Here is a 26,235-nt window from a genome sequence, read left to right as displayed (position 1 = left end):
TCCGGAACCCTGTAGTATCTGTCTGGCTTAACAGGTGCTGGGGGTAAAGAGTCAGGGGACAGGCCGGACTCTGAAAAAACATCATCTACAATGTCTAAAACAGGTGGAATAGCAAGGGGTCTGTGCTGAGGAAGTAGCAGAAAGTCTCTGGGCCTTTTCTTAGATTCAGAATAATCTTGGCTCTCCCAGTGGAAATGCTCCCTCATGGTATGCAGGGTTTCCCCAAAAGAATAGTCCTCAGGAGGAGAGGCTGAAGGAATGGATTCTTCAGCAACAGAATCCTCATAGGGAAGCATGGAATAATCCTGTTCAGAAGAGGAATCAGAGGAAATAGAAACCTGATCAGAAGAATAATACTCTGTCTCTTGCCTAGGCCTCTTATCAGGTGGGGGATGGGAGCCCCTGATCAAAGTAATTAGGTCTTCGGCCATTTTGTGCATCTGTTTTTTAGGCATGGTAGACAGAGTAGGAGAATGCTGTACTTGTTTCTTTGTCTTTAGAGCTGCTTTAGTCTTTAAAGCTGAAGACGGCTTAATATATAGTTGTGTAGGCCTGAAGACACCCTCAGAAGCCGATGCCTGCTCAGTGGCTCTGGACCCATCTGAGGGAATGACTTCCGAGTGTCCAATACCTTGAGTATCCAGAGGCCCAGTCGGCTCCACATGGGAGTCGGAAGCGGCCTGTGGCTCTGAGGTAGTGGGCGCCAGGGGCTGCGAATGCGCCTCACTGAGAACCAGCGAACGGCCTAGCAGAGGCCTCGTCGTCTGTTTTGGACCTCGGATGCCTATCCTTTTCCTTGTCCTTGCGTTTATTGTAAACTCTGGTTGTCGGCTGTTCCGTCAGCATTATATAATTAAATCTTCAGCCAAAGTAATGAAAAGCAAAATCGAACCGAAGCTTAATAATGCGTTGGTTAAATCTAGCACAAAACCGACAGCTAGCAACGTTGTGATCAGGGCCTAGGCAAGGAATACAGTAAGCGTGAAAATCCTTATGAGGTATTTGCTTCCCACAAGAAATACAATTGTTAACTTTTTCTGAGATCGGTCTGGAGCAAGAAAAAAGTTTCCCCAATGGGGTACTTAGCTTTAATGAAGACTTCGGTTCTGAAATTAGGATTTGAAAATCTCAGGAGTCGGCCGACTGGCACTTGTGAATTGCTTTTGCTTCGGGCACCACGCGACAAGAAAGACTGAAGAAAATGGCGTCGGCTGCATCTTTTATACCCCTGGCGCACTGATGTCAGGGAAGAGGCGACAGCAACCGACGCTGGACCTAGACTTTGGAATTCTGGCCGACTGAGGGTAGCCTGCCAGCAGGATAACCCAAGAGTAATGACTGCAACAGTGAAACACGAACATCAGCTATGGGGCAGTAATTGGTTAGTTCTGTGGATGGTCCGCCTTTGTGGAGGGGAATTATATGTGATACTTTCCACAGTGTGGGAATGTAACTTTCTGACAGTGATCGGTTACGTAACTTTCTGACAGTGATCGGTTAATCAAGATGGATACTGGGTAGGCCAGAGCATCAGCTACAATTTGTAGGTATTCACTTGGGAGGTTGTCTACTGCTAACTTGGTGGGTTTAAGTTTAGTTAAAAGTTTTTTTATGTTGGAGGTAGGTACAGGAGAAAAAGAGAAGGCAATGGGGAGATTACTAGTTGAAGGTGTGGGTTGGAGGGGAGGGGGGTTGTGTTGTTTAGCTAGTGATAGTATGGTTTGTGTGAAGTTTGTGTTGAATGAGGTAGCAATATATTCTGAGGAGTGAGGGATGTTAAGAAGAGGGGTACTGACTACCTGGGTGGAGGACGGAGTTGATGGAGGACCAGAATTGTTTGGGGCTGTGTTGTGAGGAGTCTAGGGCAGACTGGTAGTATTGGAATTTGTCCTGTTTTATCAGCGTTTTGACTCTATTGCGTAGTTCTAGGAATTTCTGTCTAGTTGAGGGGTTTTTGGTTTTGCGCCAGTGTTCCCAGGCTTTATCCCTTTTTTTCATTTCTGACTTAGTGGTTTTCTGTAGCCATGGGGAGGGTTGTGCTTTGGTTCTGGAAAGTCTTATGGGGGCATGGTAATTAAGGATGCTCAGGAAGGTAGTATTAAAAAATTCAACTGCGTCATCAAGACTGAGGTACTTTAGAGGATGTCAGTTACATTCTTTGAGGGATGAGATGAATATGAGTGGGTTAAAGTTTAGTTTTTTAAGTATTTGACGGTAGATGACAGGTTTAGCTTGGTATAGGTATTTGTTGAGTAGGAATGTTTAAATAAATAAATAGTTGATCTGATTTCCTAAATCCCTTGGTCCGATGCAAATAAAAACGTAGTGGTCTATGAACGTCTAGCTGATGAAACCGATATTCACCTGCATTACAGTGATTAGGGAAGAAAACTGGGAGTTCAATGAATTGATTTAAGATGGCGTGAGAACAAACTATGGGGACAAAGGAGGGGTTAGTACACAGTGAGACCCTGTCTTTATGAAAGATCAAATAAGGTGGCTTAACAGATAAGGCTTGTAACTCCAATACCCGTCTAGCTGATGTGATAGCCACCAAAAACAAAGTCTTCCAAAACAAAAATTTCAATGAGGATGAGTGAGAAGGTTCAAACGGGGAAGATGTCAGTTTGGACAACACAAAATTTAAATCCCAAGAAGTCACAGGTTCTTGGAGAGGTGGCCTCAACAGAGTGGCTCCTTTCAAAAAGGTCTTGCATAGCTTATGAGACATTAGATTGGTGTCTGGAAATCCTAAATTGAAATGAGAAATTGCCTCCAATTGAACTCTGATAGTGGCAGTGGCAGATCCTTGCTGAAAAAGCTCGGAGAGAAATTCCAAAATTACAGGGATAGAAGCAGTGTAGGATCTACATTCATTTTGTGTGCCCAAATAGAAAATCTTTTCTATTTACTGCCATATAGTCTCCTAGTTGAAGGTTTATGGGAGGGCATAAGGATATGTGACGCTGAGGAAGACACATCATGAAGCCTGACTAGGGATGGAACTGGAGCAGCCACGCTGTCAATTTGAGGGTGTGGATTGAGGGATGTAGCGAACCTGACATGTGAGTCAACAGATCTGGAGCTGGGTCCAAAATCCAAGGATTGTCCAGGAAAAGAGGCTCGAGGAAGGGGAACCAAACCTGACGAGGCCAGTAAGAAGCAATGAGGATTAACTTGCATCCCAGCCGTCTGGCTTTCTGAATCACTTTGGAAATGGTGGAAAAGCATACAGAAGACCCAGGGGCCAATCGTGAGCTAGAGTGTCTCTGGGTGTCTCCCCCGGAGGGGGAATGAGGGAAAAATAGCTGCTGCATTTGGCATTGACTGTACTGGCAAAAAGGTCACAACAAGGCTGTTCCATTTGCGGAAAATCTGTTCCGCTGTTTCAAGTTTCAGAGACCACTCGTGAGGCAGTAGGATCGCCCGGCTGAGCTTGCCGGCTATCACGTTGGTCGTCCCTGGAATGTGTGTTGCTACCAGAAAGCCCTGGGAAGAAATTGCCCATTCCCAAACTTGCATGGCCTCTCGACAGAATAGGTAAGATCTGGTACTGTCCTGTTTGTTGATATACCAAACTACCGACATGTTGTCTGTCTGTATCGCAATAGTCCCTAGAGGAAGAAAGTCTTGAAGTGCTTGTAACGCCAGGAGCACCGCCCTCACCTCCAGAACATTGATATGCAGGTGAGCCTCGTGTTCTTGCCATGTGCCTTGGACAATCCTGCCGAGATAATGCCCCCTCCCTTCCGATCTGGGAGGCATCCATGGCCACAGTGGCAATGGGTTTGGCAGGAACAAAGGGGGTGCCCGCGGTCAACTGATTGGGTGTTATCCACCAAAGAAGGTGCTCCTTGCATGATTCCATCAGCAGAATAGGGTGATTCAGTGGAAGATATTGGAAGGACCATTGGGAAAACAGAAGCCACTGGAGAACTCTCATGTGCAACCTGGCTAATGGTAACAATAGGATGGTGGATGCCATAGTCCCGAGGAGCTGAAGAACCCACATTGCTTTGACCTTCTGCAATGGCAGAAAGCGCTTGAATTTGAATGATTAAATTTTGTGCCCTTTCGGCGGGGAGACGAGCTGTCATGTTCACCGTGTCTACCTCTGCGCCTATAAAAATCATAGATTGAAAGGGCAGTAATGCAGATTTATCCCAATTTATGGAGATCTGTAATTGAGCTCAAAGTTGAAGAGTGGCATCCCTGTTTTGGAGAAGTAGATGCCTGGTGGGGGCAGTCAGGAGCCAGTCGTCCAAGTTTGGAAACACCTGGAATCACTGACGTCTCAGGTGGGCTGTCACTACTGCCATGCATTTGGTGAACACCCTGGGGGCTGTGGTGAGACCAAAGGGCAGAGCACGAAACTGATAGTGACTGGCTCCCAGCCGGAAGCGTAGGTGGTTCCTGGATGCCTTGTCCATTTTTATATGGTAGTAGGCATCCTGGAGATCTATTGAGCACATCCAATAGCCTTTCCCTAACAAAGGGAGTATAGACTGCAGTGTTACCATCTGAAACTGCCCTTCCTCACAGATTTGTTTAATCTGCTGAGGTCCAGTATTGGCCTACAGTCTCCTGTTCATTTTGGACTAAAAAAACCCGGAGTAAGTTCCGGATCCTATCTGGTCTGCTGGGATGGATTGGATGACTCTTTTTAAGAGCAACTTGTTGATCTCCACAATTGCCTGATCCCTGAGATTGGATGGTACATCTGGAATCTTCTTGGGAACAAACGGTGGAAGGAAAAAGGGTATGATATAGCCTCTGGTAACAACTCTTTGTACCCACTTGTCTTGGGTTATACTTAGCCAGGCTTCTGGATACAAAGAAATGCGACTCCTGAAAGATCCCAGAGAAACGCTGTCGGGCCCCGTATCAGGAACGCTGATAAGGCCGTCCCCGAAAGAAATCACAATCTTGTTGGTATTGCGGACCACCCCTGCCTCTAGGGCAACGTCTCCCATTTCCTCCTCCTCCTCTTCCTCTGAAGGAGGGTTCACCCCGTGTGTCCGGAAAGACCTTCTGTGACTTCTTGAACCACATTTTACCGCCCCTTTGACCTTTAGGGTATGGTCTAGAGGGAACAGAAAAACATACTCCCATGGCAGAGAGCGTCTTTCCTTCTTGCTCACACCGAGTGAGTGTCCTTCACCTTAGATCCAAACAATGATGAACCATCAAAAGGGGCGTTGGTGAAAGTGGACTTGAAAGGTTACGCAAAATTACACAAGCGCATCCAGGAGTGACGCCTTAGGGCAACTCCTGAACCTGCTGCTCTATTCGCTCCATCAGCCGCATGGAGGAGTTAACTATAGAATTTAGGGTGGACAATTGAGCAGAAATCTTGTCAGGGACTCCCTCAGTACATGTACCCTGTATAGAATCTCCCAACTCCTTAAGGAGATCCTTCTGCAATCTCATGAAGTGAGTGAGATAGTTCAATGATCGAAAAGTAAAAGCCGCTGAACTAAAGACACACTTCCCATACCTGTCCATCTGTCAAGACTCCTCATTTGGCGGATGGACGGAAGAAAACGTCTCAGCAAGCTCCTTCATAGTGGCCGCCGCCACCACCATGGCACCTACGGGGACACCTTTGCACAAAAATTCTTTATCTGGTGGGGCAGAAAGAAACTTGTTGGGTCTCCTAGGGGCTGGCTCCACGGCATCGGGAGTATCCCACACATTTCGACTAACTAAATCCATCAGTTTGTCAAAAGGTGGAGACATCCAAGAGGCAGAAGGTTGAGACCCGAAAGCCTTCAGGTACACAGACTCCTCATCAGAAGGGTTAGGAGTGGGACAGCCACACCTCTGCTTAAGTATCTCCAGGATGTCCACGAAGGAGACATCATCAGAGGACGACTTGGGGGACCCTTCTGACTCCTCAAAGTCAGTGTCAGATGTCAAAGACTCATCCTGGGAGTCAATATGCTTCCTCTTGCATGTCTTCTTCCTGGGGGCTCCTCAGAAGGGTATTCTGGGGAGGTCAAGGAAGAATGGGGGCCACCAGCCGGTGGCTCCTGAGGCTGAGGGTCTCTGCTGTCTCCGGAAAGAGTAGGGACTGAGATCAAAGTGGGTGCTCTAGGGGGGAGAGTGCTGGTACCTTTGGTGGCAACTGGTGACTTGGACAGTATGCTCCTCATCACCGTGAATGCCGACCTCTCCGGCTCCAAGGGCCTCTCCTGCTCCGAAGAGACAGAGGATGCTATCGGCTCCGAGACAGATGCAGGGTCCGAACTCACCCTAGCCGAAGCGCCGAGAGGGAGACTTGGAACCGAAGAAGAACGATTCCAACCTTCCCTGTCGGCGCTGACTGGAGAGCTTCGGCCCCTGGACACAATGGAAGACACCGAAAGTGTTGGAGCAGAGCTTGGCTCCGAAGCAACCGCAAGTGGAACTGCAGCTGAGGGTTTCACCAATGGCACAAAGCCCTTCGACAAACCAGCTTGGCTCGTTGGAGGAATAACAATCGAGGGTATAACAGGTTTCATAGGCTCCGGAACTGACTGGGTCAGAGCAGACATCAATTTAGATAGAGCAGACGACTTCAACAGTCTCAGGACTACCCTCTCCACATCTTCATCCGAAAGGCTCCTGGAAGACCTGGAGGTCCAGGTCATAGTTGGGGATCTTGATCTTGAAGGAATAGCAAGTTCCATAAATTCAGTGGTCGGCTCCGACAAACCAGGATCCGACCCTGTTACCACAATGTTGCTCTCAGTCAGCTCCGAAGGCAGTGGAGCCGATGAGGCCGATTTTGCCACTTTAGGAGACACCAGCCGGTGCCGGAGAAGGTCTTTTCGAAGACTTAGACTTATCAGATTTAGTGGACTTGGAAGAAGAGGAAGAGCTAGACAAGGCCTCCTCAAAGGAAGGCTTTAACAGACCCTTTAGAATTAGCTTGCTCCTTCTCTCCTGTAACACTCTAGGGGAGAAGGGATGACAAAACAAGCAAGTCTCTTGCAAATGGATGGCCCCCAAGCAATAGACACATAGACCATTTATCAATGACATTTTTTGGGAGCACTTCATGAAGCCCGAAGGCTTGTGCTCCTTAACCTCTTTAGACATTCACACAGACGAGAGGAGAAGAAAGGAGAAGTAAAAGGGAGGACTAGGTCCCCTAACTTAAATGGGCCTAGCCCTGAAGGAGGAAGAATACCACAAGGACTAGGTTCTAAAATGGCCTAGTCCAGAAAGAAAGGGACAGCTAGGTCCTTCTAACTTAAACAGACCAGCGAAAACACACACACACACACACACACACACACACACACACACACACACACACACACACACACACACACACACACACACACACACAAAAACCCTTTCACACAGAAAACCCTGAATCTGCTGAAAGATTAACAGAAGAAGCTGAAACGGGAGTTTCGAACAACGAATGCCAGCACCGTAATAATCAACATCAGCGGGTAACTGCCAAAAACCAACTGCTCTACAAAACTGCAGACTGGAAACACGTTAGCATTATCAAGCTATCTGCACTAATATTAAGTATAAAACTGGTACACAGGATACCACAAAGCACAATAACAGGCCCAAAGCCAACGCTTGCACCAAAGGGTGCAAAAGAGCTAATTATCTATGAATTAGTAAAGTACAGTTTTGTACCTACCATAAATGTAGATGTCCGAACTGGATAGCATCTGCAGTCATAACAACTGGGTTGTCCTGTCGTCAGGCAGCCCTTCGGTCGGCCGGATTCCAAAGTCCGGGTCCGGCTTCGGCTGATGTCGCACTTCACCCGACGTCATCTCTGTTGGTCTTCGGGTATAAAGGCATCAGCCAACGCCATTTTCCTCAGTGTTTCTTGCCCCAGATGCCAGTTGCCCTCTTGGAAGGCTAAATTTTGGGTAAATGCCAATGTTTCCAAAAAGATAGAAGGCAAACACAAAAATAAGCATGTATGTACATATATACAAACAAATACACCATAAGAGACTCCCCCCCGCCAGCTAGCTATTAGGAGGGTAAATACCCTAGGAGTACCACAGAGGGAAGGAGGGAGGGTAATCCTGACTGCAGATGCTATCCAGTTCGGACATCTACATTTATGGTAGGTACAAAACTGTACTATGTCCTTCATGGATGCATCTGCAGTCATAACAACTGGGTAGAATACCATAGCCAACTAGGGAGGAGGAAGAATAGATTATGGTGTGGATAGGATCCCTTGCAGTACTGCAGTGGCAAACCCTGCTCGGGATCTGGAATACAGAGGTAAATTATAATGCTTGGCAAATGTATGCACGGAGGTCCAAGTAGCCGCCTCAATAATGTCCTTGGTTGCCACTCCTCGTAAGAAGGCTGTGGTAGTGGCTGTTGCCCTTGTAGAATGAGGCCTTATGTTCTGTGGAATTGGTTTTCCATGAAAGGAGTAACAGAATCGTATGCAATTTCCTATCCATTTGGAGATTGTCTGTTTGGAAATCGCTTTTCCTTCCCTTCCTGTTGCATAGGCTACAAACAGCTGGTCAGTTTTTCTGTTACTTTTGTTCTGTCCAGGTAGTAGCGTAGCTGTCTATGTACATCCAAGGTATGCAGCATTCTTTCCCCTCTGTTTTGTGGGTTTGGGAAGAAGGTAGGTAGGTGGATTGCCTGGTTTAAAGACACTCTGGATATCACCTTAGGCATAAATGTAGGATTAGTCCTCATGGACACTCTATCTTGGTGGAAGATTAGGAAGGGTTGTACTGCCATTAGGGCCTGAAGTTCAGAAACCCTTCTTGCTGAGGTTATTGCCAGTAGGAAAGCAGTTTTCCACGATAGATGCTGCAGGTCTGCTGTTGCTGCTGGTTCAAAAGGTGCAAGTGTCAACTTTTCCAGCACAAAGTTCAAATCCCAAGCTGGCAATGGTGGTTTCCTAGGAGGTTTTACATTCTTGATCCCTCTGAGGAACTGCCTGAGTAAAGGATGTGAAAAGACAGGTGGATCAAAGCTGTATTCTGCTGAAATAGCTGATGCATGTATCTTGATGGAGGAATAGGACAGGCCTGTATGTAGAAGCTCTGCCAAATACTCCAGAATGTTAGCAATGTCTATATTGGACACATCTTTTCCTCTTTCAGCACTCCAAATGACAAACCTTTTCCATTTTCCTGCATAGTTCCTTCTTGTTGAAGGTCTGCGGGCTTCAAGGATAATGTCTTTAACCCTTTGGGAAAGCTCTGGATTAGTTGCTGCTATGTGATGTTCCATGCAGTCAGTTGCTAAGTTTTTAGGTTTGGATGCATGATGCTGTAGTTGTTCTGTGTTAACATCAAAGGCATCAGGGGTATTGGCCATATTTTGTCCCGAGACATGCTCCTCAGCAATGGGTACCAGTGTTGTCTTGGCCAGTTTGGAGCTATCAGGGTTATCCTTGGACGTTCCTCCTTGATTTTTAGTAATACCTTGTGTATCAAGGGAAGAGGTGGGAATGCATATGCTGTCAGACCTTTCCAGCTGAAGGAGAGCGAGTCCACTTTCCATGCAAGTGGGTGGAACGTCCTTGTGCAGAATTTTTTGAGCTGGTGATTGAGAGGGGAAGCGAATAGATCTATCTGTGGCATTCCCCATTTCTTTGAGATGGCCTTGAAGATGTCCGGGTGTAGCATCCATTTGTGAGCATCCGAGGTGGTTCTGCTTAACATGTCTGCTAGAGTATTCTCCTTTCCTGGTACGAACATTGCCTGTAACTGGATGTTGTAGCTGAGCGCCAGGTTCCAAAGGTCCAAAGTCATTCTGCATAGGGGTATGAATGAGTGCCTCCCTGTTTGTTGATGTACCACATGACTGTGGTGTTGTCTGTCCTTATCATCAAATGTCCTGCTTTGAGGAATGGTCTGAATTTTTGGATTGCCAGCTTTACTGCCAGCATTTCTTTTAGGCTGATGTGCAAATGGAGCTGGTCCTGTGTCCACAATCCTTATGCATTTGTCCAGCATGTGAGCCCCCCATCCTAGGTCTGAGGCGTCTGTTGTGATGGTTTGGCTTGCTTGATAGTTGTGGGAAGGTAGGCCTGGATTTGACTGGCATGCTTGAGCCCACCATAGGAACTCCTGTTTTAGGCATGGGATTAGAGGAATTTCTGCTTCTAGGCTGTGCCTGTGTTGGGACCATAAATTCTTTAGGTACCACTGTAGTTTTCTCATATGTAGTCTGGCATGTGGAACCAAGATTATGCAGGATGCCATGAAGCCCAAGGCCTGTAGAACTTTTCTTGCTGTTAGCTTGTTCTGTTTTGTTAGTGCCAAGAAGTAAAGAGGGAGTTCTTTTTGTTTTTCTGCAGTCAGGAATGCCATTTGTTTTACTGTGTCCAATTCAGCCCAAGAATGTCCTTGTTTGGGATGGTATCAGCCTTGACTTTTGTAAATTGACTGTGTATCCCAGTGCTTGTAGCAAGTAAATGACCCTTTGTAAATCTGTTGTCAGCTTGCTTTCGTTGTCCCCCTGTAGCAGACAGTCGTCCAGGTATGGATAAATTTGGATTCCCTGTAGTCTGCAGTGAGCGATTACGGATGCCAGGCATTTTGTGAATACTCTGGGCGCAGCAGATAAGCCAAAGGGCAATGCTGAGAATTGATAGTGCTCTGATCCTGCAAGGAATCTGAGGTATCTTCTGCAAATTGGTCGTATGGGGACGTGCAGGTATGCCTCCTTGAGATCTAGAGTTACCAGCCAGCACTCCTTGTCCAGCATGGGAAGAAGTTGCTGGAGGGTCAGCATTTTGAATTTTGGGACAATGATGTATGTATTTAAGATGGACAGGTCGAGAATAGGTCTCCAGCTTTTTTCCTTTCTTGGAACTAGGAATAGTCTGGAGTAGAATCCTTTGCCTTGTTCTGTTATTGGCACTTTTTCCACAGCTCTCATCTTTGTTAGTTGCATTATCTGCTGTAGAGCTTCTGTTTTTTGATTTGGAGGCAGGTTTGGCATTCCTCTTTTGACTGGTAAGGTGTGGAAGTGGAACTGGTATCCTTGGTCTATGGTTTGCAGAATCCACTTGTCTTTTGTGATATAGTGCCAGTTTTTCGAAAATAAGGTTAATTTTCCACCTAATGGTGCTGCTATTTGTTCCCTGGTAGGCGGAGTTAGAATCAAGTCACTGTGCTGCTGTAGTGGCAGTGGCTGTGTCTGTGCCTCTGTTATTACCTTGCCACTGTCGTCCTCTGTAGGCACCCCCTCTGGATTGATTTCTGCCTCTGGGACGTCTATTCCTGCCCCTTTGGGATCTTGTGGAGTCAGGAAAGGACCAATTTTGGCAGGCCAGTTCCTGCTAAACCTTGGGGTTGAACCTGCAAGAAATCTTTAACTGTTTGTACAGATTTTGCCTTTTCTTCCATTTTCTTCATTACCTGCTGGGCAGGTGTACCAAACAAACTGGCCTTATCCATAGGTGCATCTAATAACTTAGCTTTAACATGATCCGGTAAGACCTGTTCCTTCAGCCATGCATGTCTTCTTATCACTGTGCCAGTCATGGCTGATCTAAATGAAGCCTCCAGTGCATCATAGCCACATTTTAAGGAATGGTTACTGACCTGTTGTATGTTATTTACCATTTCTAATATATATTTCTTATCTATAGAGTCATCAGAGGATAGCTTTTAGTTAACTGATCAAGCATAAACTCTTGGTATTGTATCATGTGAAACTGACAATTTAAAGCTCTAGCTGAGAGAGTAGCAGAGGTGTAAACCTTTTGCCCCATCTGTCTAAAGACCTGGCTTCCCTTTGAGAAGGGATAGGGTTTTTTGCTGTGGTCGAGGCTGCTGCCTTAGGCCCCTGGGATATGGTTTCGGGGTCTGCAAGTGGGACCTTGTATAAGTGGTGATGAGTGTCTGGAACCCTGTAAAATCTGTCTGGTTTGACAGGGGCTGGAGGTAAGGAATCTGGTGCAGTGCAGACATCATTAAATGCATCGTCCACAACAGAGAGGACAGGAGGTATAGCTAAAGGCCTGTGTTGTGGTAGGTGCAGAAAAGTCCTAAGTCTTTTTCTGGAATCTGAGAAATCCTGTTCCTGCCATTGGAATTGTTCTCGCATGGCATGTAAGGTTTCCCCAAAGGAGAATTCTTCTGGTGGAGAAGCAGCTGGAATGGATTCTTCAGCATCTGAGTCTTCATAATTGGAGAAATGAGCCTCTGGCTGATCTGTAATATCAGAGTCCTCCGTGGAATCATCAGAGGACACAGGCTTGGGGGGCTCTGCTCTAGGTCTCTTTTCTGGGGGCTGAGAGGCCCTGTCTGGGTGAGATTGAGATCCCCTAATTAAGGATATTAAATCCTCTGCCAGAGTAAGCATTTGTGAACTAGAAGTGGGCCTAGTAGAGGGGGGCTTAACAGGCACTGACTTAGTAGATTTGGCTGCTTTAGCCCTGGCAAAGGCCTTAATAGACATGGCTGCAGGAGGCCTAGCAGCACCACGTGCTGGGGTAGAGACATCCAAAGGGATGGTGTCTGATAAGACACTAGTAACCACTGTAGGTAAGATTTCTGAGGCCGTTTCAAGTAGGGTAACAGGAGCCTCAGTAGTAGTCATTGATTCAGCTGTGCTTTGATCAGTTTTCTCGGTTTCGGCCGAAACCGAGACACTCGCGGTTTGCTTAACCATGGTTTCGGCCGAAACCGCGGACCGCGAGTGTCGGTCTTTTTCTTTGCGTTTTTTAGCAATCTGGGTAGTCGGAGGATCCGACGGCATAATGTACGCAAAATCTGAGCCGAAAAACTGTTCAGCAAACTCCGACCGACGCCTAAGCGTTCGTCGGTTGAATGAGGCACAGGCTGAACAGGCTGCTATGTCGTGGTCTGGGCCTAAACAAGGCAAACAGTAAGAGTGGAAATCTTTATGAGGTATTTGTTTCCCACAAGTTAAACAGTTATTGACTTTTTCTGACATCGGCTGAGGCAAGAAAGAGTCCCCAACGGGGTACTTAGCTTTTAGAAGTCTTCGAAGTAGTATTCGGAAGTAGTAATCTCTGGATCTGACCGACCGGCACTTGCGAACAGCTTCTGCTTCGGGCGCCACGCGGCAAGAAAGACTGGGGAAAATGGCGTCGGCTGATGCCTTTATACCCGAAGACCAACAGAGATGACGTCGGGTGAAGTGCGACATCAGCCGAAGCCGGACCCGGACTTTGGAATCCGGCCGACCGAAGGGCTGCCTGACGACAGGACAACCCAGTTGTTATGACTGCAGATGCATCCATGAAGGACATCCTACACTAACAATACCAATGCAACAAAAAATTGTACTACACTAATATATACATTCTGAACCAGATTTAAACAATGTAATCAAGAAAAAAAGTTAACACTTAGAGCCAAGAGAAGCACAACCAAACTCGTCGACACTGCAAAAGAGATCTGGGGTTTGTACTGGTGCACTACAGGATACCTGCTTAGCCATGAGGCAACCAGAAGTCTTCTATCTTATAAATCGGCTGAGTTGGAGCTGAAGATCGGCTCCGAGCCCATACATAAAAATGAAGGTGAGATTGGACTACACAACATTCTCCATTTCCAACCCTTTATTGTCTTTCATTTATACTTTCCGTGTTTTTTCACTATCTTCTATTTTCTTTAAGCATTTTTTTGCACATACTGTATTACACTACTCACTCTTTTACAGAGTTATTTTTATTTCTCCTTTTACATTTTTATTTCTCTCATTACACTACCATCTCCCTTTACTAATCTGCTTAAGTAACTCAATACTTCTACTCTTCTTCCTTGCAAAAAATATCTTTGCTTATATAACAATTCTTTTATTTTTTATATAATTTTTTCTTTGTCAAAGTACTCTCTATGGTCTAAATCATCCAATCACTACATGCTTTTTTTATATTTTTCGTTCTCTACTTTTCTCATATCATATTGCCACTATAAAAATATTTTTATATTTTTCCTTAAATAACTTTCACTATTCAGACCAACTGTTATAAAATGTTCTCATAGTGATATTCTTTTTCCATGACTATATTACTAATCTCTTTCCTTCTTCATTCCATGGTTTCTCATTTATCCTTTTTACTACTTTGCCTATATATTCCTGGTCTTCCCTTATCTCTAGCTATATTGCAAGATGATCAGAAAATCCTGTTTCATCTACCACCCCTTCTCCTATAACTAAACCTTTTGATACTATAAAATACTATATTTCAGTTCTATACATTCACATTTTGGAAGTCCATAAAGTTTTGTCCCAAAGTTTTACACCTTACCACATCTTATAACTTCTAAAATTTTTCTTGCATCATTTCCTTTCTTGCGTTTATACTTGCCTCTTAAATCACAATTAAAGTCTCCTGTTATTATAATAGTCATATGTATCACAACAGTCTAAAATCTGATGAAATAAGCCTTCCCTCTTTATAATTAATATAAGCCTATAATATTACAATTCTATATACCAGTTCTTTCCATTTTAAATTTACAATGGTTAATCTTGACATTTTTGCTAAAGTTACATCCAATATCTTTACTGTATTTCTAAGGAATATGGCTATTCCAGAACACCTCTCATTTCACAAATTCCAGATGATATTTACTCCCCATAGTTTCTCTGTTTGTGATCTTACTTAATTTGCTAAAAATATTGTGTCTTCTAATATAATTTCATCTACATCACATGTATTAGACCACTTCAAACTCTCTATTCTTCTTACTATGCTCTTAATACTATTCACATTTAAAGAAAGCACTCTAAACTTTTTATTTTCCCTTTTCCTTAGACTCATGGTTTCATAAGCTCATAGCAAATTACTAGGCTAGCTTTCTTAATAGTTTATTCTAAGCCTATCCAATTTCATTTGCAAAGGTGAAAATCAAACACTGTACCTTGTGTCTTTGAATCAAACACCTTAACCATTATACCAACCCAAAACATTAGCTGTACATATTCTTTTTCATCTATTTCCTTTTTTCTTTTGTACTTATCCCTTCAAGTTTTCTTTTTTCTGTCTTTACCAACATAATTTTTTTTTATTTTACTACCTCCCAATTTACTTCTTCATTACTTATTTCAGAACCTTGTCTGTCTTCTATTTTTTTCTCATCTATTTTTTCTTCTATTTCTAACATTTCTTCTCTTTGTTCATTCTCTTCTTTTTCCTTACTCTTATTTTCATTTTTGCAATCCATCAATGTCCAATTTTATTACATTTATAATATTTCAATTCACATTGTTTGCATCATGTCCCATCTCCCCACCAAATATAACATTTTCTTTTGTTATAGTTACTTATCAAATGTTCTTTTACACAAAAAAGAAAAACCTTTTAGGTTTTCCCCAGTATTTTACAAAACCCCTATTACTCTCCACATTTATCATGCTTGGTTTGTTCTTCTTTCGGCTTTTCCCGGTTAAGGGTCGCCACAGTTGAACTCCAGTCTGCTAATGATTGGCAGCAGATTTTTTAGAGGTGCCGAGGTGCAAGCTCGACGCCCAACTTTCAATGAAGGCATGCCCATTCTACGCATGTCTTTCGAATGTCACTCGACCGCGGGGCGGACATGCAGACTCCACACAGAAGGCGCTCCAGCCAAGAATCGAACGGAAGAACCTCTTACTGTGAGGCAACAACGCTACCGCTGCAGCTTTTTATAATTTTCTCTCCATTTTTAATACACTATTACAATCCCAGCTACCAGTCCATAAACCCCTTTTGTCAAACTTTTTTGTTTGAAAATGTACATTAATTCTCTTTATTGCTTCCCTGTTAAATGCTTTTTATCACTTAAAAGATTCCACAGGTTATAGTCTGTTTTTTCAATGGAAAATTTTCTTGGAGAAAATGAAAAAAAAAATTGAGTCTCAAACATAATGTCACAAAATGTCTCCTTGTTGTTAAAAAACAAATGCTCTTACCTAAAGTGTTTTTACACCCAAAGGAGCTATTAAATTGTCCCACACTTCATACCAGTCTATTTCGTTGTCTTCTTTACTTTGAAACCTTACCAAGTAAATCCATTTTACCTTTATTTTTCTGCCTTCTTTTCTGCTACTCTCCTTCTGCCTTCTTTTACTTTCTCTGCATATGTTTTCTTTTCCACCTCACCAATATTCTTCAGGATTGTCTCTTTATCCTCCTTTTGTGTTTTCTCCATGTCCACCCAGAAAACAACCCCTTTATTTTCTGGCTCAGTCTACATCACCATTTCTTCAAGTAACTACTCCTACAACCTTACGGACAGGAAGGTTGTAATTATGTATCCATCATTTGCTGACTCATCTCCATTAAACAGATTTCTTTGAAACATCTCCTCAGAATCCTGCACACACACTCCAGTCTCAACTTTTGCTTTCTTTCCCATTTCTCTTACCTCTCCATCATCTCCCTCCTTCTTTCCATCTGCCTCCCGGCTTCGCTGGGCCACCTTTTCTTGCAAAAATGGATCCCACTTAGAACAATGATGAGTAGGGGAAGTTCCCTGATGCCCTGGACAAATTTCCCCTAGCAGTATAAATACCACCTTGGGTTTCCCCTGAAAAGAGGACACTAGCCCAGTGGGACTAACCCAGTCACAAAATAAATAAAACAAATACAACTACAGCAGTTTCAATTACTGATGACCAACACACAGACTGGGGAAGCCAGGCCATACCAAAATACTGTATAACAAAACTCTGCATGTGCCAGTGTATGCCACAAAATAAACTTAGTCATACAAGTAGATATGTGCTGGAAAAAGCTCTAACTGTGATCTAGATGACTTGAAATTGTTAACAGACGTGCGCATTAATGGGGGAAAGAAACAGGAATAAGTAAATGCTGACAGCATATCCATCATGGGAAAGGAGGGAAATGGCCATGCTTGCTGCATGTCTTACAGTAGAGGCTAAGCCTGCCAGTAGCCATTGCATAGGCTGAGGATAAGCATCCACAAAGCATACTGCAGCCAGGATACAGATACATTGTGGAAAAATGTGTAGGTCATAAGCAAGGCCTGGCACTATATAGCTCTTGCTAGGGCAAGTAAAAACTCCTGATTGCCTGGATAATGGCCCATCTCCTGGAATAATTGGTGTTGGTAAGCAACAGTAAGAAAAAAATACAGAAGAAAAAGCTGTTAGTTCAGTGATAAAAATAACACGCTCATGCCAAATGAGTTAAACTAAACTACTACATGTTCTGGGAAAGTAATCTGCTTCATTTAAGCAGAAGTATGCTGGCAGTTCAAACTTGTGTGTGTGTGTGGTGGTGGGGGACCATTTTCCAATATGTCCTCCTATAATTTTGAGAGAAAACAAGAACACAGAACATAGTGCAACTTGCACATAACTGCACCACGAAAGAGATTAACACTGTGCTGAACTCTTGACAAAATAATCATCTATGTCACATGAATAGACATCAGGTAGATTCATAACTTACTCACATACAGTAGTATTTTATACCAAAAGACCACCACAATTTATTAACATAATGCAGCAAATTTGATAAAACACTATTAAATGTATGCAGTACAAGCACCATATGCAACATTTTTTCTTACCCCATCAATAACTTCTAGATCTGATCTTAACTGGTTCTGTATAGAATGAAGCTTTGGTAAAGGAAGTTTTTCTATGTCTCCATAATTTCGTAGGACTGGAAAGTTTGGAGATCGACACACTGCATCAAAGTCCTCTTGCAATTTTTTAAGCTTTTTCTCAGCATCTTCCTTTTTCCTTATTGCTTGTTGCTTATCATTGTCTGCTGCTTTTGCTCGCTCCTTTGCCTCTAAAGCTTCTTTCTGCCATGCATCGCAAGCCTACACAATCAGGGAGAAAAATCAGGAGCCGTTTGCTTTCACCTCTCCAGGAAAAAGACAACAACATTCTACAGTAATAAAGCAGTACAAAACAATGATGGGAGCTCCAGAAGAAAGCTATATTGATTTAAAAAAGTTGAGACCCTATTTTCAATACTAAATGAAGTATTATCCACCAAGCACTTACCATTCAAACTATTGAAAAAGAGGAATGAATGAAACTGGAAAAGGAGAAAAATTGGTTAACATTTCTGTAAAAATGGTAGCTTGCATGACTGCATATCTGAAGTTCAACCTACAGTCTCAAGAAGTCTACAGTAGTAACAGAGAGGAGCACAGAATGAAGACAAGCGCTGTAAACTACCAGCAAAGAACTCAAGCTCCTGCACCTTACTGCCACAGACTCAGTCAACACAGTGCTAGCAATTGGTAGTAGAAGGGAAACAAGCTCCTTCCAAATATGACGAGAAGGCAAACTGGTTAAAACATCTAGTCCAAAAGAAATAATAACGCACAAGCATGTACACAGAGTACCACCCTCACTTCCCACTGGTATGAACACTGGGTTATGGACTAAATAATATGGAAACTTGGTTGGTCTACTAGCCCTTATGATCAACCACATTTTACATATGGAATGAGACAGTTCTGCTCTAGTTCTGGAAGCACATGCACCATTTTAACAAAGCAGACAACTTCTAGAAAGATCATGTTTCAATGAATTAAAGCCAGAAAGAACCAAAGACACTGGAAGACACTGGCACTGTTAGACGGTCAGTTTCTGGCTAAATAATTGTTCTTAGTATCAAACTTCAATTCTACAAAAACCGCAAGTAGCTGTCATAAAGGTACTTTTCCATTTAAAGGGTAAGCTGAAACTACAGCTCAACACACCATAGTGTTTTGACTTAAAGGCCTATGGTAAATTATGAGGGAAACAAAAGCACAGCAATAATTATAATGAAAGATGAAAATGAAAAGTACAGTTGTGTAAAATGTTTACCATAACAGTAGATGTCCCTTCTCTTCACTGCTGCTCTATTCTTCACCTTAGGGACCTCCTGCCTAGGATAGCTTAACATCCGGTCGGTATACCAAAGCCTTTAGATCTTGTATGCGCCACATGTCACACGTATACTCCCCACTCAGGATATAGGGCATAAAGGTGACGTATGGATGCACCTACTCAGAACTGAATTGCCCCAGTACAGAACAGTTTCCATAGGACAAAAGAAGACTATGCACATCCAAAGGGAGAAACTGCAGATGGAAAAATGGGGATGATCAGCCAGGAAAGCGACCAAATCAAAACCCAAAAGAAAAAAGGGGGATGGAGGGAGGGACTGAATACTGCAACAGTGAAGAGAAGGACATCTACTGTTTATGGTAAGATTTTCACAACTGTACTGTCCATCTATATCACTTTTGCAGTATTCTTCACCTTAGGGAAGAATGCAAAAGCTCAAAAAAAGGAGTGGGAGGTGGAAAGCTGGAAATAGCCATCAACAAACCAATGCAGGATAACCCTAGTAAAACCTGCTTTGACCCTAGAAACCATATCCAATTTATAATGCTTAGTAAAGGTATGTACTGACCAAGTAGCAGCTTCAAGGATGGAATTAGTGCCCAAACCCTTGAAGAAAGCACCAGAAGATGCAACAACCATGGTGGTACGAACTTTAACTGAAGTATAATGACACCTGCCATGAAAAGAATAACAAAAGGGCATGGCCTTAGATAACCTAGATGAGATGGTTTGCTTGGAAACAGTTAAACCCAAAGTCCTGAGATAAAAGGAAACAAAAAGGTGGTCACATTTACAAATGGCATTAGTTTTATCCAAATAACACCCAAGCTGTCTGTCCAGGCTATGCAGGACCCTCACTAGTAGACTGTGGAGAAGAAAAAAGGAAGGGAGTTGTACTGCCTGATTTAAAGTCAAGACATTAACTACCTTGGGCATACAAGAATGATTAGTATGGAGAGATGCACTGTCTCTGTGGGGAAAAAAAAAAAAAAGGAGGAATGGCCATAACAGCCTGAAGCGGAGAAAACCACCAAGCAAAGGAGCAAGCAACAAGACAGTCTTCCAGGAACAGTGTTACACAGAAGCTAAAACTACAGACTCAAAAGCAGCCTGAGCCAATTTTTAAAGAACAAAATGAAGGTCCCAAGGAGGAGGAGGAGGAAGAATAGGCTTCCTTAAGGTTCTAAGATGCATGATGGCTTTAGAAAAAGTACAGTTTTGTACCTACCATAAATGTAGATGTTCGAGTGGTTATGCTGCTGCAGTCATCACACTTGGGTTATCCTGCCGTCAGACGGTCCCGCAGTCGGCCTGAATTCCAAAGCCTTGGTCCGGCATCGGTTGTCGTCGCTTCTTCCCTGACGTCAGTGCGGCAGGGGTATAAAAGAGGCAGCCGATGCCATTTTCTTCAGTTTTTCTTGCCCCAGATGTCAGGTGCCCCAAACTAAGAAGGCAAAATAAGAAGCTTGCAAAACATACCTTAGTGAAAAACAATGGTACTAGTTGTAAGCAAATACACCATATAGACATGCATCCCAAAGGTTGAAGTACATGGAGGTATAAGAAAAGCCTTGTTAGGTAGAGGGGATGGAGGGAGGGTAACCTGGACTGCAGCAGCATAACCACTCGAACATCTACATTTATGGTAGGTACAAAACTGTACTATGTTCATCGTGCTATGCTGCTGCAGTCATCACACTTGGGTAGAGTCCCAAAGCTATGGTTGGGTGGTAGGAGCTAAACTGGGTTAGGTGCAGCTAAGATGCCCTGCAGAACTGCAGTGGCAAACCCAGCTCTGGTTTTTGAGTATAGAGGAAGGTGGCAATGCTTGGTGAAGGTGTGCACTGAACTCCATGTAGCTGCCTCCAGAATGTCCTTTGTTGGGACTCCTCGGAGGAAGGCTGCTGAGGTTGCTGTAGCCCTGGTAGAGGGAGACCTAATACTAGCAGGCACTGCTTTCCCGTGGTGTGAGTAGCAAAAGCGGATGCAATGTGCTATCCATTTGGAGATGGTCTGTTTTGAAATAGCCTTTCCTTCTAAGCCTGGTGCATAGGATACAAGGAGTTGGTCAGATTTTTTGAAGGCCTTTGTTTTGTCTAAATAGTAACGTAACTGTCTGTGAATGTCCAAAGAGTGAAGGAGTCTTTCTCCTTTATTCTGTGGGTTTGAATAAAAGGTGGACAAGTGTATGGTCTGATTGAGAGCCACACTGGATACTACCTTTGGCAAGAAGGAAGGGTTGGTGCGTAAAGATACTCTGTCCTGATGGAAAATGATGAAAGGTTCCACTGCCATAAGTGCCTGCAGTTCTGAGACTCTGCATGCTGAGGTGATAGCCAGCAGCAGGGCTGTTTTCCATGGCAAGTACTGAAGCTCTGCTGAAAAGGCTGGTTCGAAAGGAGGAAGTGTTAACTTTTCCAGAACAAAATTTAGATCCCAAGTTGGAGTTGGTGGTTTTCTGGGGGGTCTTATATTTTTTCCCCTCTGAGAAACTGCCTTAGCAAAGGATGAGAGAAAATGGGAGGAACCGTATCATATTAAGCTGAAATGGCTGAAGCATGGATCTTTATGGATGAGAAAGAAAGGCCTTTGTGTAGCATCTCAGTTAGATATTGGAGTATGTGTGCAATATTTGGGATGCCAGGATTTAGGCTTTTGGCCTGGCTCCATACACAAAATCTTTTCCATTTGTCTGAGTAAGTTTTTCTGGAGCTGGGCCTCCTGGCCTCCAAAATGACATTCTGGACGTCCTTTGAGAGAAGTGCTGTTTGACAATTTAAGGTATTTTCCATGCAGCTAGATTTAAGGTCCTTAGTTGACTGTGAAGGATCTGAGAGTTTTGTTGGGTTAACAGCAGAGGGAATTGAGGTAAGATCCATGGAGGGCTGCAAGTCAAGTTTCGTAGTAGTGGGTACCAGTGTTGATGTGGCCAGTCCGGAGCAATGAGGATCATCTGTGGTCTCTCTGATCTGGCTTTCAGTAACACCTGGGTCAGTAGAGGCAGAGGTGGGAAGGCATAGACTGACAATGCTGTCCACCTGAATGATAGGGCATCCACTTTCCAGGCCAGGGGATGGTAAGTCCTTGTGCAAAATTTTTGTAGCTGGCAATTGTTGGTTGAGGCAAATAGATCTATGTCTGGTGGTCCCCACCTTTTTGTTATCATTGAGAATACTTGTGGGTGTAGTCTCCACTCGTGAGGGTCTGTCAAATTTCTGCTTAATTTGTCTGCCAAAATGTTTTCTTTTCCTGGCAGGAACTGTGCTTGCAGTTGTACTTGGTAAGTTAATGCTGTGTTCCACAAGTCCATTGCCTGTCTGCATAGTGGGTAGGAGTGTGTTCCTCCTTGTTTGTTTATGTACCACATAACTGTGGTGTTGTCCGTCCTTATTAGAAGTTGTCCTGGATGCAAGAGGTCCTTGAAGGCTGTTAGTGCATTTTTTACAGCTAGCAACTCCTTTTGATTGATGTGTAGGTGCCTTTGGTTTGCAGACCATTTGCCCTGTATGCATTGTCCTGCCATGTGTGCACCCCAGGCGTAGTCTGATGAATCTGTTGTCAAGGTATGGTTTGCTGGAGGTGGGACAAAAGGAAGGCCCTTGTTTGCTTGGCATGCTTGAGCCCACCATAGAAACTCTTTTTAAAGGCAGGGAATGAGAGTTATACTTGCTTCGAGGCTGTGTCTGTGTTGGGACCATACACTTTTTAGGTACCATTGTAGTTTTCTCATATGCAGCCTTGCATATGCAATTAGTTGAATGCAGGATGCCATGTACCCCAATGCTTGCAGGAATTTCCTTGCAGTGAGCTGGGTAGAAGTTGCCATCTTTTTGAAGTACTGAGCCAGTTGTTTTTGCTTGTCTGGCATGAGGTAAGCAGTCTGGGTCGTTGTATTCAAGCTGGCACCCAGGAAAATTATTTCTTGTGAGGGTATTAGTTTTGACTTCTTTTTGTTTACTGTGTACCCTAGGCAACTTAGCAACTTTGTTACAAATGCCAGATGCTGTAGTAGGATGTCTTTGCTGTCCGCTTGGATCAGGTAGTTGTCCAGATATGGATACATTTGTATTCCTCGCTGTCTGCAGTATGCAATTACTGATGCCAGGCATTTTGTGAATACTCTGGGCGCAGTAGATAAGCCAAAGGGCAATGCAGAGAATTGATAATGCGTTGTGCTTTCCAAAAATCTGAGGTATCTTCTGCAATCTTGTCTGATAGAGATATGCAGGAATGCCTCTTGGAGGTCCAACGTTACCAGCCAAGACTCCTTGCCCAGCATGGGAAGAAGCTGCTGTAGTGTGAGCATTTTGAATTTGGGAATGTCCAGGTACGTGTTTAAAATAGAAAGGTCTAAGATGGGTCTCCAGGCTTTGTCCTTTCTTAGTACTAGAAACAGTCGTGAGTAAAATCCTTGACCTTGCTCTTTTGCAGGTACCCTTTGAATTGCTTTCATGTTCAGGAGAGCTGAAATTTGCTTTTGTGCCTCTGCCCATTGGTTTGTTGGCAGATTTGGCAAGCCTCTCATCCATGGTAAAGTGTGAAAATGAAATCTGTAGCCCCGGGTAATAATATCCAGAACCCATTTGTCCTTTGTTATGATGTGCCAATTTTCTGGAAAAAGAGCCAGTTTTCCTCCTAGAGGTGCTGCCTGGGCAATTTTGCTTGGCAGGCGAAGAGGAAAGTAATTGAGTATGTTTTCTGAAGGGTTGAGATCTGTCGTCTCCCCCTCCTTGAGTTGTTGTTTGCCATTGTCTAGGCCTGAAGGTACCTTGTGCCTGGCCTCTGCCCCTAGGGCATCTGTACCTGCCTCTTTGGGGTCTGTGTGAAGCAGGAAAAGACCAGTTTTTTGATGGCCAGTTTCTGCTGAAGCAAGGAGGTTGTACCTGTAAAAAATCTTTAACTGTTTGCATTGATTTTGCCTTTTCTTCCATCTTCTTTAAAACTTCCTCTGCTTTGACACCAAATAACGCATCCTTTTGCAGTGGAACATCCGGTAACTTTGCTTTGACATGTTCTGGTAAGGTCTGCTCTTTTAGCCAAGCATGTCTACGTATTACAGACCCTGTGACTGCTGCTCTACATGAGGCCTCCAAAGAATCAAAACCACACTGCAAGGTGTGTTTTCCCACTTGTTCTGCTGCATGCAACAAATCTTGCATCCCTTTGAAATCTAGTTGATCTGTTTGAGGGGTCATTTTCTGTTTTAACTGAGTAAGCAAGTACTGCTGGTATTTAATCATGTGGAATTGGCAGTTTAATGCCCACATGGCCAAAGTGGCAGAGGTATACATATTTTTCCCCCATCTTTCTAATGCCCTGAAATCTCTTTCCGCGGGTAGTGGATTCTTAGCAGTAGAAGCCTTAACCCCTTTGGGACCCTGGGAAATGGTTTCTGGGTCTGCAGGAGGGCTTTTATATAAAAAACTTGTGAGAGTCAGGGACTCGATAATATCTGTCTGGTTTAGGTGGTGCTGGAGGTAAGGAATCTGGATTTAGACTGGATTCAGTGTAGACCTTATCCAGAATGTCTAAAACAGGAAGAATGGCTAGGGGTCTATGCTGAGGTAGAAGAAGAAACTCACGGAGTCTTTTCTTGGAGTCAGAGTAAGCTTGTCCTTCCCAGTGGAAATGCTCTCTCATGGTGAGCAGGGTTTCCCCAAAATTGAAATCTTCAGAGGGGGAAACAGAGGGAATAGACTCCTCAGCATCTGAGTCTTCACAGAGAGGGAAGGTGTAATCCTGTTCCTCAGAGTCTGCTGAGGAAATGGATTCCTGGTCAGAAGGAGGTAAATCTTCCTCCAATCTAGGCCTTTTGTCAGGAGGGGGCTGGGAACCTCTGATAAGGATAATCAGGTCCTCCGCCATTTTGAGCATCCGTTTTTTAGGCATAGGGGCCTGTGTAGGAGTCTGTGGACTCGGTTTCTTAACCTTTGGAAGCTTAGCATATGACTTAACGGAGAGAGTTGTCGGTTTAAAGACGCCTTCTGAAACCAAAGGCCTGTCCATTGTCTCCGGATCACCGCCAGGGCTGGCATCCGCGAGTTGAGGAGGAACAGACTCCAGTGGCCCAGTAGATTCTGACTGAGAGGTAGTCGTATTTTCTAAATCTGCGGTAGTCAGGGGCTGTGTAGGCACCTCACTGAATACCGGATATCCGGCGGCAGGCCTAACCGAGACCTCAGTATCTGGTCTAGGTCTAGGCTGCCTGTCTTTGTCCTTGCGTTTTTTAAACATAGTGGATGTCGGAGGTTCCGACGACATAATGTAGTTGAATTTTCTGCCAAAATAATGTTGGGCGGTATCAGCCCGACGCTTAAGAGTGTGTTTATTGAACCTAGCGCAAAACCGACAACCAGAAACGTCATGGTCTAGGCCTAGGCAAGGAATACAATAAGAATGAAAATCCTTATGAGGTATTTTCTTCCCACAAGAAATACAATTATTAACTCTGTCTGACATCGGTCTGAGGCAAGAAAAGTTTCCCCAATGGGGTACTTAGCTTTACAGAAGACTTCGGCTGAAATTCTGTTCAAAAATCTCAGAAGCTGGCCGACCGGCACTTGCAAACTGCTTCTGTTTCGGGCACCGCGCGGCAAGAAAGACTGGAGAAAATGGCATCAGCTGCCTCTTTTATACCCCTGCCGCACTGATGTCAGGGAAGAAGCGACGACTACCGACGCCGGACCAAGGCTTTGGAATTCAGGCCGACTGCGGGACCGCCTGATGGCAGGATAACCCAAGTGCGATGACTGCAGCAGCACAGCACGATGAACATCTGTTTGACCTCAAAACGGGAAGCCACAGGAGGATTCACATGCAGGCAGGCAGAAATAGCTGACAAATGGGCCTTCACAGAAGAAGAGGCCAAGTCAAACTGGAGAAATTCACACAAACAGGAGAGAACCAGAAGGACACCCCCCCCCCCAATGAAAAAGGGCCCTAGATATGAGCATGGCACCAAACAAAAGAAACCTTTCCCATTTGCACATACAAGACTTTCTAGTTGTAGGCTTTCTTGCCTCCTGTAAAAATCCCATCTACATCCTCAGAAAACAGGTATCTACTAGGGATCAAAACCCCATTACCCACCAGTGTCAGTTGAAGAGTAGAAAAGTGAGGATAAATGAGTCACCCCTTGTCCTGAGTGAGGAAGTCCAACTGCTGAGGTAACATGCGGCGATTGTACCTGGTCTGATGAAATAAAAGGAGAAAGCAGTGTTGTCTTGGTCAAAAGGGAGTCACAAGCAAGATTATTTGGCGAGTACAGCTGAGTATTCTGCAGGACTCTTGGAAGTAGAGGGAAGGCATAGAGAAATATCCCCTGCCAAGGAAGAGAAAGGGTATCCATTTTCTACGCCACATGACATGACACTCTGGAAAAGGAGAGAGTGACCTGCCTGTTCAGAGAAGAGGTAAAAAGATCTACCTGAAGAACACCCA

The 26,235-nt window shown here is 44.1% G+C and overlaps 1 protein-coding gene across 1 annotated transcript in view; it reads right to left on the bottom strand.

Moving 5' to 3' along the window:
• Positions 1-26,235, bottom strand: part of UNKL (unk like zinc finger) — a 2,026,838-nt gene that overhangs the window by 136,861 nt on the left and 1,863,742 nt on the right. Inside the window, exon 15 of the mRNA XM_044089534.1 lies at positions 17,511-17,768. Coding sequence (XP_043945469.1) covers positions 17,511-17,768 — 258 coding nt within the window. The remainder of the gene's footprint in view (positions 1-17,510; positions 17,769-26,235) is intronic.

This window comes from Protopterus annectens, chromosome 12.part0 (genome assembly GCF_019279795.1).
Source record: "Protopterus annectens isolate FY-2018-M chromosome 12.part0, PAN1.0, whole genome shotgun sequence".
Classification (NCBI taxonomy): domain Eukaryota; kingdom Metazoa; phylum Chordata; order Ceratodontiformes; family Protopteridae; genus Protopterus; species Protopterus annectens.
Note: the sequence above shows the minus strand (reverse complement) of the source record. Positions and strands in the feature narration are given on the sequence as shown.